We start from the raw sequence: 15,359 nt of genomic DNA, 5'->3' as shown, positions 1-15,359 counted from the left end.
CCCAGAAATAACAGATTTGTGGAACCACAAAGAACTTTCAAGGAATAGAATCTTAGACACAGTAAATCTTAGAAACACCAAGGCTAGGTGTGGTGGCTCATGCCTGTAATCCTAGCACTTTGCGGGGCTGAGGTGGGAGGATCACTTGAGCCCAGGAGTTCGAGACCAGCCTGGGCAGCATGGCGAAACCCTGTCTCTACAAAAAAAAAAAAAAATTAGCCAGGTATGGTGGCATTCCCTTATAGTCCCAGATACTCGGGAGGCTGAGGTAGGAGGATCACCTGAGCCCAGGGAGGTTAAGGCTGCAGTAAGCCGTGATCACACCACTGCACTCCAGCCTGGGTGACAGAGCAAGACCCTGTCTCAAGAAAGAAAAAAAATAAATAAATGAAAGAAAAGAAACACCAAACCTCAGAGCCATTGGATCTTAGAAGATGTAATGATGATGATAATGATGAAGATAATGACAATCAAGAAGAAAATGATGATGATGAAATAATGTTGAGATTAGATGGTGATGATGTGATAATAATCACAGGGAACCCTAGCACTACCTACGTGGCAGGCTCCATTCTAAGCATTCTACACGTATCATTTAACCCTCAGAGCAACCCAAGGACACGGGTTTCTTTTTTCTTTTTCTTTTTTTTTTTGAGACAGAGTCTCGCTCTGTCACCTAGGCTGGAGCACAGTGACACAATCTCAATCTCAGTTCACTGCAACCTCCACCTCCTGGGTTCAAGCAATTCTCATGCCTCAGCCTCCCGAGTAGCTGGGATTACAGGCGCATGGCACCACGCCTGGCTAATTTTTGCATTTTTAGTAAAGATGGGGTTTTACTAACCCCGTCTTTGTTGGCCAGGCTGTTCTTGGAATTCCTGGTCTCAAGTGATCAACCTGCCTTGGCCTCCCAAAGTGCTGGGAGAAGAGGCGTGAGCCACCATGCCTAGCTGGAGGTGGGTTTCTTATCACCTTCACTTCACAGATGAGGCAGCTGTGGAGTAGAGTGGTTAAGTCACTTGCCCAAGGCCACACAGCTTGTAAATTGGATAGCTGGGATTTGAACCCAGGCACTTTTGCTCTGAAGTCTATTTTTTTTTTTTTTGAGGCGGAGTCTCGCCCTGTCGCCCGGACTGGAGTGCAGTGGCCAGATCTCAGCTCACTGCAAGCTCCGCCTCCCGGGTTTACGCCATTCTCCTGCCTCAGCCTCCCGAGTAGCTGGGACTACAGGCGCCCGCCACCTCGCCCGGCTAGTTTTTGTATTTTTAGTAGAGACGGGGTTTCACCGTGTTAGCCAGGATGGTCTTGATCTCCTGACCTCGTGATCCGCCCGTCTCGGCCTCCCAAAGTGCTGGGATTACAGGCTTGAGCCACCGCGCCCGGCCTATACTTTTTTTTTTTAGACAGAATCTTGTTCTGTCACCTAGGCTGGAGTACAGTGGCATGATCTCGGCTCACTGCAACCTCCGCCTCCTGGATTCAAGTGACTCTCCTGCCTCAGCCTCCCGAGTAGCCTCGACTATAGGCACACGCCAAAACACCTGGCTAATTTTTGTACATTTAGTAGAGACAGGGTTTCACCATATTTGCCAGGCTGGTCTTGAACTCCTGACCCCATGATCCACCCGCCTTGGCCTCCCAAAGTGCTGGGATTACAGGTGTGAGCCACCAGCCTGAAGTCTATACTCTTAACTGCCACACTCTACTACCTCTTGGAATTATAGATTGGTAGAGAGATAGAATCGATCTTGGCCTGAAAAGTTATATGCATATACTCTATACCCTTATATTTTTGAAATAATAAAATCTTAGAACTATAGACTCTCCATTAGAAGACTGGAAAGTCATGGAAGTTCTCAGCTAAGGAGGGGATCTCAGAGGACCAGTCAAATCTCTTCTTTCGGCCAGGCGCAGTGGCTCACGCCTGTAATCCCAGCATTTTGGTAGGTCTAGGCGGGCAGGCACTTGAGGTCAGGAGTTCGAGACCAGCCTGGCCAGCATGGCAAGACCCTGTCTCTACTAAAAATACAAAAATTAGCCAGACGTGGTGGTGCACATCTGTAATCCCAGCTACTTGGGAGGCTGAGGCAGGAGAATCACTTGAATCCAGAAGGTGGAGGTTGCAGTGAGCCGAGATGGTGCCACTGCACTCCAGCCTGGGCGATAGAGACTCTGTCTCAGAAAAAAAAAAAAAAAAAAAGAATCTCAGGCGAGGCATGGTGACTCACGCCTGTAATCCCAGCACTTTGGGAGGCCGAGGCGGACAGATCACAGGGTCAGGAGTTCAAGATCAGTCTGACCAACATGGTGAAACCCCATCAAAAATTAGCCAGGTGTGGTGGTGCATGCCTGTAGTCCCAGCTGCTTGGGAGGCTGAGGCAGGAGAATTGCTTGAACCCGGGAGGCAGAGGTTGCAGTGAGCCAAGATCGGGCCACTGCACTCCAGCCTGGGTGATAGAGCAAGGCTCTGTCTCAAAAAAAAAAAAAAGGAGCTCATCTTTCAGTTAGGGAAACAGAAATTCAGAAAGAAAATGGAAGAGCTGGGTCTCTTCCTAGCACACAACGAGAAAGCCGCCAGGGCCCCAGGGGGATGTTTGGAAAGGGCTGGGAAAGACATTTACTTAAGAAGAGAAGGAAGAAGCAACGATGTTCCAGTGATTTAACTGAGTAACATACAGCAGCCATTCTCAGGGTGTGAGCCTGGTCCCCTGTGGTCCCCGAGACCTTTGCAGGGGGCCCATAAGGTCAAATCTATTTTCATACTATTACCAAGACATTATTTGCTCTTCTGCTTTCTCATTCTCTCACGAGCATTCAGTGCAGTTTTCCAGAGGCTCCCTGATGTGGGATGATGTCATCCATCACTCTGACAGCTGATGGACCTTGTATATTCTTGTTTTAAAAATCTATCAGGCTGGGCGCGGTGGCACACGCCTGTAATCCCACCACTTTGGGAGGCCAAGGCGGGCAGATTGCTTGAGGTCAGGAGTTTGAGACCAGCCTGGACAACATGGTAAAACCCCATTTCTACTAAAATACAAAAATTAGCTGGGTGTGGTGGTGCATGCCTATAATCCTAGCTACTCGGGAGGCTGAGGAAAGAGAATCGCTTGAACCCAGGAGGCGGAGGTTGCAGTGAGCTGAGATCGCACCACTGCACTCCAGCCTGGAGAACAGAGTGAGACTCTCTCTCAAAAAAAAAAAAAAAAAAAAAAAAAAATGAAATAAACCTCATAGGTTTTCTTTTCAGGCCCAGGAGTTTGAAACCAGCGTGGGCAACATGGCAAAACCCCATCTCTACATTAAAAAAAAAAAAAAAAAAAATTTGCCGGGTGTGGTGGCACACACCTGTAATCCCAGCTGCTTGGGAGGGTGAGGCAGGAGAATCACTTGAACCCAGGAGGTAGAGGTTGCAGTGAGCTGAGATTGTGCCACTGTACTCTAGCCTAGGTGACAGAGTGAGACTCTGTTTCCAAAAAAAATTTTTCTTTTTTTTAGAGATGGGGTCTGGCTATGTTGCCCATGCTGATCTCCAACTCCTGGCCTGAAGTGGTCCTCCTTTCTTGGCCTCCCAAATTGCTGGGATTACAAGCATGAACCACTGTGCCCAGCTAGTTTTATTTTTGAATACAGAAATATTGAGATATATATATATACACACACACATATATATATGTAACTCACATAAACAAAAGCTCTTTCTAGTCCTCAATAATTCTAACAATGTAAAGGTGTCCTGATGTCAATTTGTTTGAGAATGATCATATAACAATGAAAATGGATAAATTGCAATTACACCCAACAATAACTAGATTATAACTATTTCATCGACATCATGTTGAGTGAAAGAAGCCAGACACGAAAGAGAATATACTATGTGATTCCATTTTTATAACATTTCAAAACTAATCTATTGTAACAGAAATCAAGAAAGTGGCTACCCCAGGAGGGCAGGTCATGTTCTGTTCTTGTCCTGAGTGCTAGTTACACATTTGTGTTTGATTTGTGAAAATCCACTGAGTTGGCCGGGCGTGGTGGCTCACGCCTGTAATCCCAGCACTTTGGGAGGCCAAGATGGGCAGATCACCTGAGTTCGGGAGTTCCAGACCAGCCTGACCAACATGGAGAAACTCTCTGTCTACTAAAAATACAAAATTAGCCAGGTGTGGTGGCACATGCCTGTAATCCCAGCTACTCGGGACGCTGAGGCAGGAGAATTGCTTGAACCTGGGAGGTGGAGGTTGCGGTGAGCCGAGATTGCGCCATTGCACTCCAGCCTGGGCAACAGGAACGAAACTCCATCTAAAGAAAAGAAAAAGAAAAGAAAATCCACTGAGTTGCTTACTTACAATTTGTGCAGGTTATACTTCAATAGCAAGAAATATTTGTGTGTGTGTGTGTGTCATTTGAGATGGGGTCTTGCTCTGTCACCCAGGTTGGGGTGCAGTGGCATGAGCTCAGCTCACTGCAACCTCCACCTCTGGGCTCAAGTGATCCTCCAACCTCAGCCTCCTAAGTAGCTAGGACTACAGGCTTGTGCCACCACACATGGCTAGCTTTTGTATTTTTTCTAGAGACGGGGATTCGCCATGTTGCCCAGACTGGTCTTAAAATCCTGGACTCAAGTGATCCACCGGCCTCAGCTTCCCAAAGTGCTGGGATTACAGGCGTGAGCCACTGCATCTGGCAAAATAAATATTTTTATTTTATTTTATTTTTGAGACAGAGTCTTGCTCTGTCACCCAGGCTGGAGTGAAGTGGTGCGATCTCAGCTCGCTGCAACCTCTGTGTCCTGGGTTCAAGCAATTTTCCTGCCTCAGCCTCCCCAGTAGCTGGGACTACAGCATGTACCACTACACATGGCTAATTTTTGTATTTTTTCGTAGAGACAGGGATTTGCCGTGTTGCCCAGGCTGGTCTTGAACTCCTGGACTCAAGTGATCCACCTGCCTCTGCCTCCCAAAGTGCTGGGATTACAGGCGTAAGCCACTGTGCCCGGCAAAAAAAATATTTTTAACAACTGGTACAGCAGGGCACTGACCCATCAGGGTGCCCACTGGAGCAAGAGTGTGGCCAGGCTTTACGCCTTTAGTTCCCTTTGAGAGAAGGTTCAGGGGGTCCAGAGGAGGAGCTGGGGTGGAAGAGGCGGGTGCTGAGGGCAGTAGTTATTTTTGAATCAGTGCAGAAGTATATCAGTGTTTCAATAATGGGTCTATCCCTACTGGTGGGTGAATGTCACCTGAATGTCAGCCCTGCCCCATGGCTCTGTCCACCCCAACCTTGCATGCAGTGAACAGCCTGGGCATCAGTGAAGAGCTGAAGGAGAAGCTGCGGGATGTGATGGTAGACCGGCACAAGGTGGCCCTGGGGAAGACTCTGGGAGAAGGTGAGTCCCCCTGCAGCATACACACATCCTTCTGAACTTCTGAGATCCTGCACTTCCACACTCCCACCCAACTATAGGAAATACAGTCCCTACGGGCCATCTGAGGTCAGTGTCTCCCTCTGGCCCCCCACAGGAGAGTTTGGAGCCGTGATGGAAGGCCAGCTCAACCAGGACGACTCCATCCTCAAGGTGGCTGTGAAGACGATGAAGAGTGAGTTATATGCACATGTGTGGGACCCCCAGCCCCTTCCCTATGTCCCTGAGAAAGAAGAGAGCAGAAAAGTTAACAGCAAGTTAACCACAGCCTAGAACTTCTGGTGTTTCCAGATAGGCAATGGAGCCCCTGCCGGGTACTTCAACAGAAGGAATTGAATACGGGGAGATTAGTATAAAGGTGGGAAATGGGCTGAAGGAACATCTGGGGCAGGGAGGGAAACCAGAGATGAGCAGCAGCAGGAAGTCACTTCCACCCCTAGGCCTGAAGGACAGAGGGAGCAAGTGGTGTTACCAGAATCCACAGCTAGGGACACCAGGCAGGAGCTGGTATCACAAAGTTAGAGGTTGCTCTGTGGGAGCTAAAAACCCAGAAGAACACTTTGGGAGGCCGAGGCAGCAGATCGCTTGAGTCCAGGAGTTCGAGACCAACCTGGGCAATATGGTGAAACCACATCTCTATGAAAAAAATAAATAAATAACAATAACAACAAATTAGCTGGGTATGGTGGCACATGCCTGTAGTCCTAGCTACTTAGGAGGCTTAGGTGGGAGAATCGCTTGAGTCTGGGAGGCAGAGGTTGCAGTGAGCTATGATCATGCCACTGCACTCCAATCTGGGTGACAGAGTGAGACTTTGTCTTTTTTTTTTTTTTTTTTTTGAGACGGAGTCTTGCTTTGTCACCCAGGCTGGAGTGCAGTGGCCGGATCGCAGCTCACTGCAAGCTCCGCCTCCCGGGTTCACGCCATTCTCCTGCCTCAGCCTCCTGAGTAGCTGGGACTACAGGCGCCCGCCACCTCGCCCGGCTAGTTTTTGTATTTTTCAGTAGAGACGGGGTTTCACCGTATTAGCCAGAATGGTCTCGATCTCCTGACCTCGTGATCCGCCTGCCTCGGCCTCCCAAAGTGCTGGGATTATAGGCTTGAGCCAGCGCCCGGCCGAGACTTTGTCTTAAAAAAATAAAACACCCGGCCGGGCGTGGTGGCTCAAGCCTGTAATCCCAGCACTTTGGGAGGCCGAGACGGGCGGATCACGAGGTCAGGAGATCGAGACCATCCTGGCTAATACGGTGAAACCCCGTCTCCACAGAAAAATACAAAAAAGTAGCCGGGCGGCGAGGCGGGCGCCTGTAGTCCCAGCTACTCGGGAGGCTGAGGCAGGAGAATGGCGTAAACCTGGGAGGCGGAGCTTGCAGTGAGCTGAGATCCGGCCACTGCACTCCAGCCTGGGTGGCAGAGCAAGACTCCGTCTCAAAAAAAATATATAAATAAAATAAAAAATAAAAAAAAAATAAAACACCCATGGCTGGGCATGGTGGCTCAAGTCTGTAATCTAAGCACTTTGGGAGGCCGAGGCGGGTGGATCATCTGAGGTCAGGAGTTCGAGGCTGGCCTGATCTACATAGTGAAACCCCACCTCTACTAAAAATACAGAAATTAGCCAGGTGTGGTGGCAGGCGCCTGTAATCTTAGCTACTGGGGAGGCTGAGGCAGGAGAATCGCTTGAACCCTGGAGACAGAGCTTGCAGTGAGCCGAGATTGCACCACTGCACTCCAGCCTGGGCGACAGAGCAAGACTCCGTCTGGAAAAAAAAATTGAAACACACACATGCACACACAGGAGACACAACCACCACCAAGGGAATACCAGAAGCAGAGAGAGGGTGAAATACCCTGACTTCTCCCTTCCTCCCCGCTACCTGCCAGTAGGCCCCATCAGGGCCTACCTCCCATTGGCAAATCCCAAGAGGAAACCACTAGGAAAGGGAGCCAGGGAAATGTAGTTTTCAGGGGCTGGCCCGCTGTGATACATAGCGGAGCAGGAGAAGCTCTAGAATGAAGAATACCTGGCTGAATCATTTACCAGCCAGGCGATCTCAGGCAAATGACTTTCCCTCTCTGAATCTCCCACCTGTCATCTGGAAAAAAGGACCCTAATGTCCCCACCTTCCAAAGCTGTGAGGCAAAGCACTTCATGCTGAGGGTGGCAAGTAGGACATGCTTGTTAATGTGGACTAGGACTGTATTATTTACATCATCAGAGAGGGCAGGAGCCATTTCAGGGTTACATAGCAGAGGAAGTCCAGGGCTAAGTTCTTCACACACAGAGAAGGAGAAGCATAGGGGGTTCAGATAGGGGCCGGTGGTGAGTAGAGAATGATCTTTTCTGAGTTACAGGGCTTAAAAGCTTGGGTTATGAAGTCATTACCCACTCATTCATTAATTATTGAGCACCTCCTGTGTACCAGGTTATTTTTGTTTGTTTGTTTGTTTTGCTTTGTTTTGTTTTGAGGAGGAATCTCACTCTGCTGTCCAGGCTGGAGTGCAGTGGCGTGATCTCGGCTCACTGCAACCTCCCCCTCCTGAGTTCAAGCGATTCTTCTGCCTCAGCCTCCCAAGTAGTTGGATTACAGGCGCACGCCACCACGCCTAGCTAATTTTTGTATTTTTAGTAAAGACGGGGTTTCACTATGTTGGCCAGGCTGGTCTCGAACTCCTGACCTCAGGTGATCTGCCTGCCTCGGCCTCCCAAAGTGCTGGGATTACAGCCATGAGCCACTGCACCCAGCCTCAGGTTTACGTTTTTTGTTTTTTCGTTTTTGTTTTTTAAGACAGAGTCTCACTCTGTCACCAGGCCGTAGTGCAGTGGCATGATCTCGGCTCACTGCAACCTCTGCCTCCCGGGTTCAAGCCATTCTCCTGCCTCAGACTCCCAAGTAGCTGGGATTACAGGTGCGCGCCACCACGCCCAGCTAATTTTTGTATTTTTAGTAGAGATGGGGTTTCACCACGTTGGCCAGGATGGTCTCGATCTCTTGACCTCGTGATCCACCCGCCTCAGCATCCCAAAGTGTTGGGGTTACAGGTGTGAGCTACCACACCTGGCCTACGTTCTTTGTTTTTTGAGACAGAGTCTTGCTCGTCGCCCCGGCTGGATTGCTGTGGCAGGATCACAGCTCACTATAGTCTCAACCTCTGAGGCTCAAGCGATCCTCCCCACACAACCTCTCACTGGTTATAGTCTTGGCCTGGGTCTGAATCCCAGTGGTGCAACCTTGGGCAAGTCATTTTGCCTCTGTGAGCCACAGTGTCCTGAACTGTTAAATGGGATGATACTTGTATGGGTCCCCAGGGCAGGTAGGGAAGTGCTAGGAAGCAGCCTGGGTGGTTGTGAACAGGTGGACCCTGGAGCTAGACTGCCCAGGTTTGAGATCTGCCTCTTCCACCTCCAAGCCATGCGTTCGTTCCCTTAGGCAGACTCTGTAACCTTTTTGTGCCTTGCTTTCTTCATCTTTAGAGATAGGCCAGGCACAGTGGCTCATGCCTGTAATCCCAGTGCTTTGGGAGGCTGAGGTGGAAGGATCACTTGAGGCTAAGAGTTTGAGACCAGCCTGGACAACATAGCAAGACTCCCTCTCTTAAAAAATTGGCCAGGCACGGTGGCTCACACCTGAAATCCTAGCACTTTGGGAGGCCAAGGCAGGCAGATCACTTGAAGTGGGGAGTTTGAGACCAGCTTGGCCAACATGGTAAAACCCCATCTCTACTAAAAATACAAAAATTAGCCGGGTGTGGTGGTGCATGCCTGTAATCCCAGCTACTTGGGAGGCTGAGGCACGAGAATCTCTTGAACTGGGGAGGCAGAGGTTGCAGTGAGCCAAGATTGCACCACTGCACTCAAGCCTGGGGGACAAGGGTGAAACTCCATCTCAAAAAAAAAAAAAATGTGTATATATATATACACACACATATATATATCCGGGATGGTGGTGCGCGCCTGTGGTCCCAGCTACTCAGGAAGGCAAGCCTAGGAGTTCGAATCCACAGTGAGCTGTGATTGCTGTGATCGCATCCATCCTGGGTGACAGCACAAGACCCTGTCTCAAAAACAAAAAACAAGAAACAAAACAATAAAATGGGAATGATAATAGTAGCACCTGAGAAGATTAAATGAGTTAATATATACAAAGTTGGCCAATCGCAGTGGCTCACTCCTGAATCCTAGCACTTTGGGAGGCCGAGGTGGACAGATCTTGAGGTCAGGAGATCGAGACCATCCTGGCTAACACGGTGAAACCCCGTCTCTACTAAAAATACAAAAAATTAGCCAGGTGTAGTGGCATGCACCTGTAGTCCCAGCTACTCAGGAGGCTGAGGCAGGAGAACTGCTTGAACCCGAGAGGCGGAGTTTGCAGTGAGCTGAGATCGAACCACTGCACTCCAGCCTAGGCGACAGAGTGAGACTCCATCTCAAAAAACAAAACAAAACAAACAAACAAACAAAAAAACACACACTCTCTCTCTATATATATATACACACACACACATACAGTGCTGAGTGCGGCACCTGGCACTTACTAATCATGTTTGATGAAGATGAGTGGTGATGATGATGATGATGATGATGGAGAGGAGGTGGAGGGAGAGTCCTCCCTCTCCTCCCCTCCACCACACCCACCTTTCTCTCTCCCTCAAGTTGCCATCTGCACAAGGTCAGAGCTGGAGGATTTCCTGAGTGAAGCAGTCTGCATGAAAGAATTTGACCATCCCAACGTCATGAGGCTCATCGGTGAGAGAGGGGCAGATTCAAGGGGTCTACAGGCCCCATGGGGGCCATAGCAGAGGGAAGACCCCTTCTTCTGGCCATGGGAAGATCAAACTTCCAGGCTTCCTGCTCCCCGCTCCGTCAGGATCAGCAAGCTTCCCCCTCCTACTCTCCCTCAGCTTGGAATGTGACCTCTGACCAGTCCCAGAAATAGCTGAGGTCCCCAGGAGGGCTCCGGAAATGTCCCTGGGAACTCTGCTGGAAACGGCTTCTCTGCAGCTCGGTCCTTGCCACTGCCACTACCCCCCAGACAATATGGTGGCCAGACTGGATGGGGAGTGAGAAGGAGACGCTGGAGGCTGGCTGGGAGGGGGCTTGGCTTCCCCTTCTGCCCAGTAGGAGTGACAGGGCTATCTGGGGGGCTCAGGTGTCTGTTTCCAGGGTTCTGAACGAGAGAGCTTTCCAGCACCTGTGGTCATCTTACCTTTCATGAAGCATGGAGACCTACACAGCTTCCTCCTCTATTCCCGGCTTGGGGACCAGCCAGTGGTAAGGGGCATTTAGTCATCCAGTCTATAAATATGAACTGAGTATCTATCAGGTACCGCTTCCCAGTGCTGCTCAGACCCTGGGAAGACGATGGTGACCAGGAGCTTACTCTCCTGGAGCATGTCTTCCAGCAGGGGAGGGGCAGACAATAAACAAGCTAATAAATACCTAAGCGAGATGATTTAAGTGTTTCAGTGCTAGGAAGGAAATACACTAGGATGGATGATAAGGAGGCCAGGCAGTGAATTTGGGTGGACATGGACGATCTTGCTGAGGAGGTGACTGTGAAGGAGTTGGGGCTGGGGGGATATGTGGAGATCTGGGCAGGAAGCGATCCCAACAGAGCACACAGCATAGGCAAAGGCTCGGAGGTGGGAATGATCATTGTTTGTCTGAAGACCAGAGAGGAGTCTGGGGAGTGTCAGTCAAGGGCAAGAACATAGGTGATCAAGTCCGAAAGGAAGGCTGGAGCAAGTTTATAGGAACTTGCAGGCCATGGAGAGGGGTTGGGTCGAATTGTCAGGGCCATGGGAAACCAATTCTGGCAGAGCTAGGCATGCACAGAGGGATAGAGGGAGGAGGGATCACATCAGAGACTCTGTTGACCTCTCTCTCCTCCCACCTGCCTTGGCTCCCCAGTACCTGCCCACTCAGATGCTAGTGAAGTTCATGGCGGACATTGCCAGTGGCATGGAATATCTGAGTACCAAGAGATTCATACACCGGGACCTGGCGGCCAGGAACTGCATGTGAGTGCCTTTCAGGGACACCCCCACGCTGCTCCCGCACTCCCTGAGGGAGCTCCCTCCCTCCTTCTTAGGATGGAAGCAGGGCTAGACACCCATTAAGGGCAGGTCAGAACTCAGGACCAGGAAAGTAAGTAAGGGCGTCTGGGAAGGCTTCCTGGAGGAGGTGGGTCCTGAACTGAGATCTGGAAGGAGCATTTGGATGTGGAGAGGGAAGAGACCAGAAGGTGGGCTCAGTGCACAGCATGAGGTGAGCAAAGGGGCTGAGGTGACCAATGGGGGTGGGGACATGTGAGCCCCATCTCTGTCCCACTCCATGCTGGGTGTCTTGCCTGGGGCTGCCCTTTGGAAGTAGCCACACTGTATAAGGAAACCAAACTCCCCACCAATGGACAAGCAGAAAACATGCCAGACAGGGCGCGGTGGCTCACACCTGTAATCCCAGCACTTTGGGAGTCCGAAGTGGGTGGATCACTTCAGGCCAGGAGTTCGAGACCAGCCTTGGCGAAACCCCTTCTCTACTAAAAATACAAAATTCAGCCAGGTGTGGTGGTGTGTTCCTGTAATGCCAACACTAGAATTGCTTGAACCCGGGAGGTGGAGGTTGCAATGAGCCGAGATCACATCACTGCCCTCCAGCCTGGGTGACACAGCGAGACTCTGTCTCAAAAAAAAAGAAAGAAAGAAAAAAGAAAATAGTAACCTGTAATCCCAGCCATTCCCAAGGCTGAGGTGGGAGGATTGCTTGAGCCTCGAGACCAGCCTGGGTAACAACAGTTAGACACCATCTCAAAAAAAAAGAAAAAAAGAACAATAAATCCCCCAAAAGCCAGAATAGAGGGTAAGGGGAGGGTAGAGGGTGGAGGGAATGGAACCACAGAGTTAGAATATTAGTCTCAGCCAGGTGCAGTGGCTCACACCTATAATCCCAGCCCTTTGGGAGGCTGAGGCAGGAGGATCACTTGTACCCAGGAGTTCAAGACCAGCCTGGGCAACATAGTGAACCCTGCCTCTACAAAAAATAAATTATCTGGGCATGGCGGTGTATGCCTGTGGTCCCAGCTACTTGGGAGGCTGAGGTGGGAGGACTGCTTGAGCCCAGGAGGTTGAGGCTGAAGTGAGCCATAATGCTATCACTTCACTACTACCTGGGCAACAGAGCAAGACCTCATCTCCAAAAAAATTGATGTATATTTTCCATACACTAAAATATACACATCGTATATGTGCAAGCTCAGCTCGATGAATTTTTATGGGTATAGACCCATGTAACCACTAGATCAAGGTAAAGAATATTTCTTAGCCCCAGCAGGCTCCTTCATGCCTCTTCCTCTTCCCAATCACTACTGCCAAGTGGTACCCCCTATCCTGACTTCTCAGTGCTAGTTTCGCCTGTTCTGAAAAGTCATACAAATGGGATCATGCAGTTTGTACTGCTTTGTGTCTGGCTTCTGTGGCTCAGCGTGATGTTTTTGAGATGAATCTGTGTAGGAGTAGTTTGCTCTTTTTCTTTGCTGTGTGGTATGGTATTCCATTGTATTAATGTCCTGTCCCATGGATTTTCTTTCTTTTCTTTTCTTTTCTCTTTTCTTTTCTTTTTTTTTTTTTTTTTTTTTTTTTGAGACGGAGTCTCGCTCTGTCGCCCGGGCTGGAGTGCAGTGGCCGGTTCTCAGCTCACTGCAAGCTCCGCCTCCCGGGTTTATGCCATTCTCCTGCCTCAGCCTCCGAGTAGCTGGGACTACAGGCGCCCGCCACCTCGCCCGGCTAGTTTTTTGTATTTTTTAGTAGAGACGGGGTTTCACCGTGTTAGCCAGGATGGTCTCGATCTCCTGACCTCGTGATCCGCCCGTCTCGGCCTCCCAAAGTGCTGGGATTACAGGCTTGAGCCACCGCGCCCGGCCTTCTCTTTTCTTTTCTTTCTTTCTGTCTCTTTCTTTCTCTTTCCTTCTTTCCTTTTTTTCTTTCTCCTTCCTTCCTTCCTTCCTTCCTTCCTTCCTTCCTTCCTTCCTTCCTTCCTTCCTTCCTTCCTTCCTTTCCTCCCTCCCTCCCTCCCTCCCTCTCTCTTTCCGTTTCTTTCTCTTTCGTTCCCTTTCTTCTTTTCTTTTTTGTTTTGACAGAGTGTTACTCTGTCCTTTAGTGTGGGGTGCAGTGGCATGATCATAGCTCACTGTAGCCTCCAACTACTGGTTCAAGCTATCTTTCTGCCTCAGCCTCCTAAGTAGCTGGGACTACAGACATGTGCCACCATGTCCACCTAATTTTTAAATTTTTTTGTAGAGACAGGGTCTTGTTTTGTTTTCCAGGCTGGTCTTGAACTCCTAGCCTCAAGTGATCCTCCCACCTTGGCCTCCCAAGGTGCTGAAATTACAGGCTTCAGCCACTGTGCCTGGCCTTTTTTTTTTTTTTTTTTTTTTGAGACGGAGTCTCACTTGCTCTGTTACCCAGGCTGGAGTGCACTGGCGCGATCTCAGTTCACTGCAACCTCCACCTACTGGGTTCAACTGATTCTCTTGCTTCAGCTTCCCAGGTAGCTGGGATTTCAGGTGTGCACCACAACACCTGGCTAATTTTTGTACTTTTAGTAGAGACAAGAGTTTCACTATGTTGGCCAGGCTGGTCTCGAACTCCTGACCTCAAGTGGTCCACCTGCCTTGGCCTCCCAAAGTGCTGGGATAACAGGCGTGAGCCACCGTGCCCAGCCACGTTCTGTTTTTTATTTGGGTGCTGGTTACATGGGTGTGTGTGTGTGTGTGAAAATTCAGTGAGCTGCTCACTTACGACTTGTGCACATTTCCGTATGTACAGTATACTTCAAGAAAAAAAAATGTTTTTTCATCAAGGAATCAAACCCAAGGAAGGACCTTAGAATCTAGCAAAGAGCCAAAGTTGGGAAGGCCTGAGGAAGCCCTTTGTCCCATCCTCATTTGACAGAGTGAACAAGAAGTAAAGCAGTTCCCTTCTGGCATGGGATGAAGATTTGGGAGACATATCTCCACCCTGCAGCCAGGACAGTGAGGGGAGGAGGTGCAGATGTGTCTGAGAGCCAGGGCAGACTTCCTGGTGGAGATGACCGATGCCCTGACCCTGTTCCTTTCCCCAATCCAAACAGGCTGAATGAGAACATGTCCGTGTGTGTGGCGGACTTCGGGCTCTCCAAGAAGATCTACAATGGGGACTACTACCGCCAGGGACGTATCGCCAAGATGCCAGTCAAGTGGATTGCCATTGAGAGTCTAGCTGACCGTGTCTACACGAGCAAGAGTGATGTGGTACGTGCATCCCCACCAAGAGTGGGGAACCATGGGAGGGCATGGCCTGACCATCACACACTATGCCTGGGCGGCTGTGAATGCAAGGGTCACAGGGACATGTGGGATTCCCTTTGCAGGGGCTTGTCTACATGGGCTAGGCATGTCTTGGAGTATAGTGGGCATCTCTGAACAGTGGTGTATACATGCCCAGGATAAATACAGGCCCACGTGTGCATGGTAGCAGTGTAGACAGTTTAGGTTAGAAGAAGCTGCAGTGATTATGTGTGCATGCACACACACTCATAGAATGTGGACAGCCAGGGTGTGCAGAGTGGCACATGAGCTCATGTGTCCATGAAGTGTGTATATGCGTGTGATGATGAGCATGTGTATGCATCCACAAAAGTTACTTATTCATGTGTATACCTGTGTCAAGTACTTTACATATATATTTTTTTTCTTTCTTTTTTTTTCTTTTTTTGACATGGAGTCTCATGCTGTCACCCAGGCTAGAGTGCAGTGGCATGAATGTCTCGGCTCCCTGCAACCTCTGCCTCCCGGGTTGAAGCGATTCTCCTGCCACAGTCTCCCGAGTAGCTAGGATTACAGGCACCCACCACCACGCCTGGCTAATTTTTGTATTTTTAGTAGAGATGGGGTTTCACTAT

At 49.7% G+C, this 15,359-nt stretch overlaps 1 protein-coding gene across 2 annotated transcripts in view; it reads left to right on the top strand.

Moving 5' to 3' along the window:
• The window catches only part of AXL (AXL receptor tyrosine kinase), a 45,632-nt gene that overhangs the window by 25,425 nt on the left and 4,848 nt on the right, over window positions 1–15,359 (top strand). For both annotated transcript variants that reach the window (XM_010380815.2, XM_010380816.2), the window contains 6 exons: window positions 5,291–5,386; window positions 5,520–5,597; window positions 10,077–10,169; window positions 10,573–10,694; window positions 11,334–11,443; window positions 14,550–14,709. In XM_010380815.2, the coding sequence (XP_010379117.2) occupies window positions 5,291–5,386; window positions 5,520–5,597; window positions 10,077–10,169; window positions 10,573–10,694; window positions 11,334–11,443; window positions 14,550–14,709 (659 nt within the window). The remainder of the gene's footprint in view (window positions 1–5,290; window positions 5,387–5,519; window positions 5,598–10,076; window positions 10,170–10,572; window positions 10,695–11,333; window positions 11,444–14,549; window positions 14,710–15,359) is intronic.

This window comes from Rhinopithecus roxellana, chromosome 12, assembly GCF_007565055.1.
Source record: "Rhinopithecus roxellana isolate Shanxi Qingling chromosome 12, ASM756505v1, whole genome shotgun sequence".
NCBI classification, from domain to species: domain Eukaryota; kingdom Metazoa; phylum Chordata; class Mammalia; order Primates; family Cercopithecidae; genus Rhinopithecus; species Rhinopithecus roxellana.
This window is presented reverse-complemented; position numbering and strand designations above follow the sequence as displayed.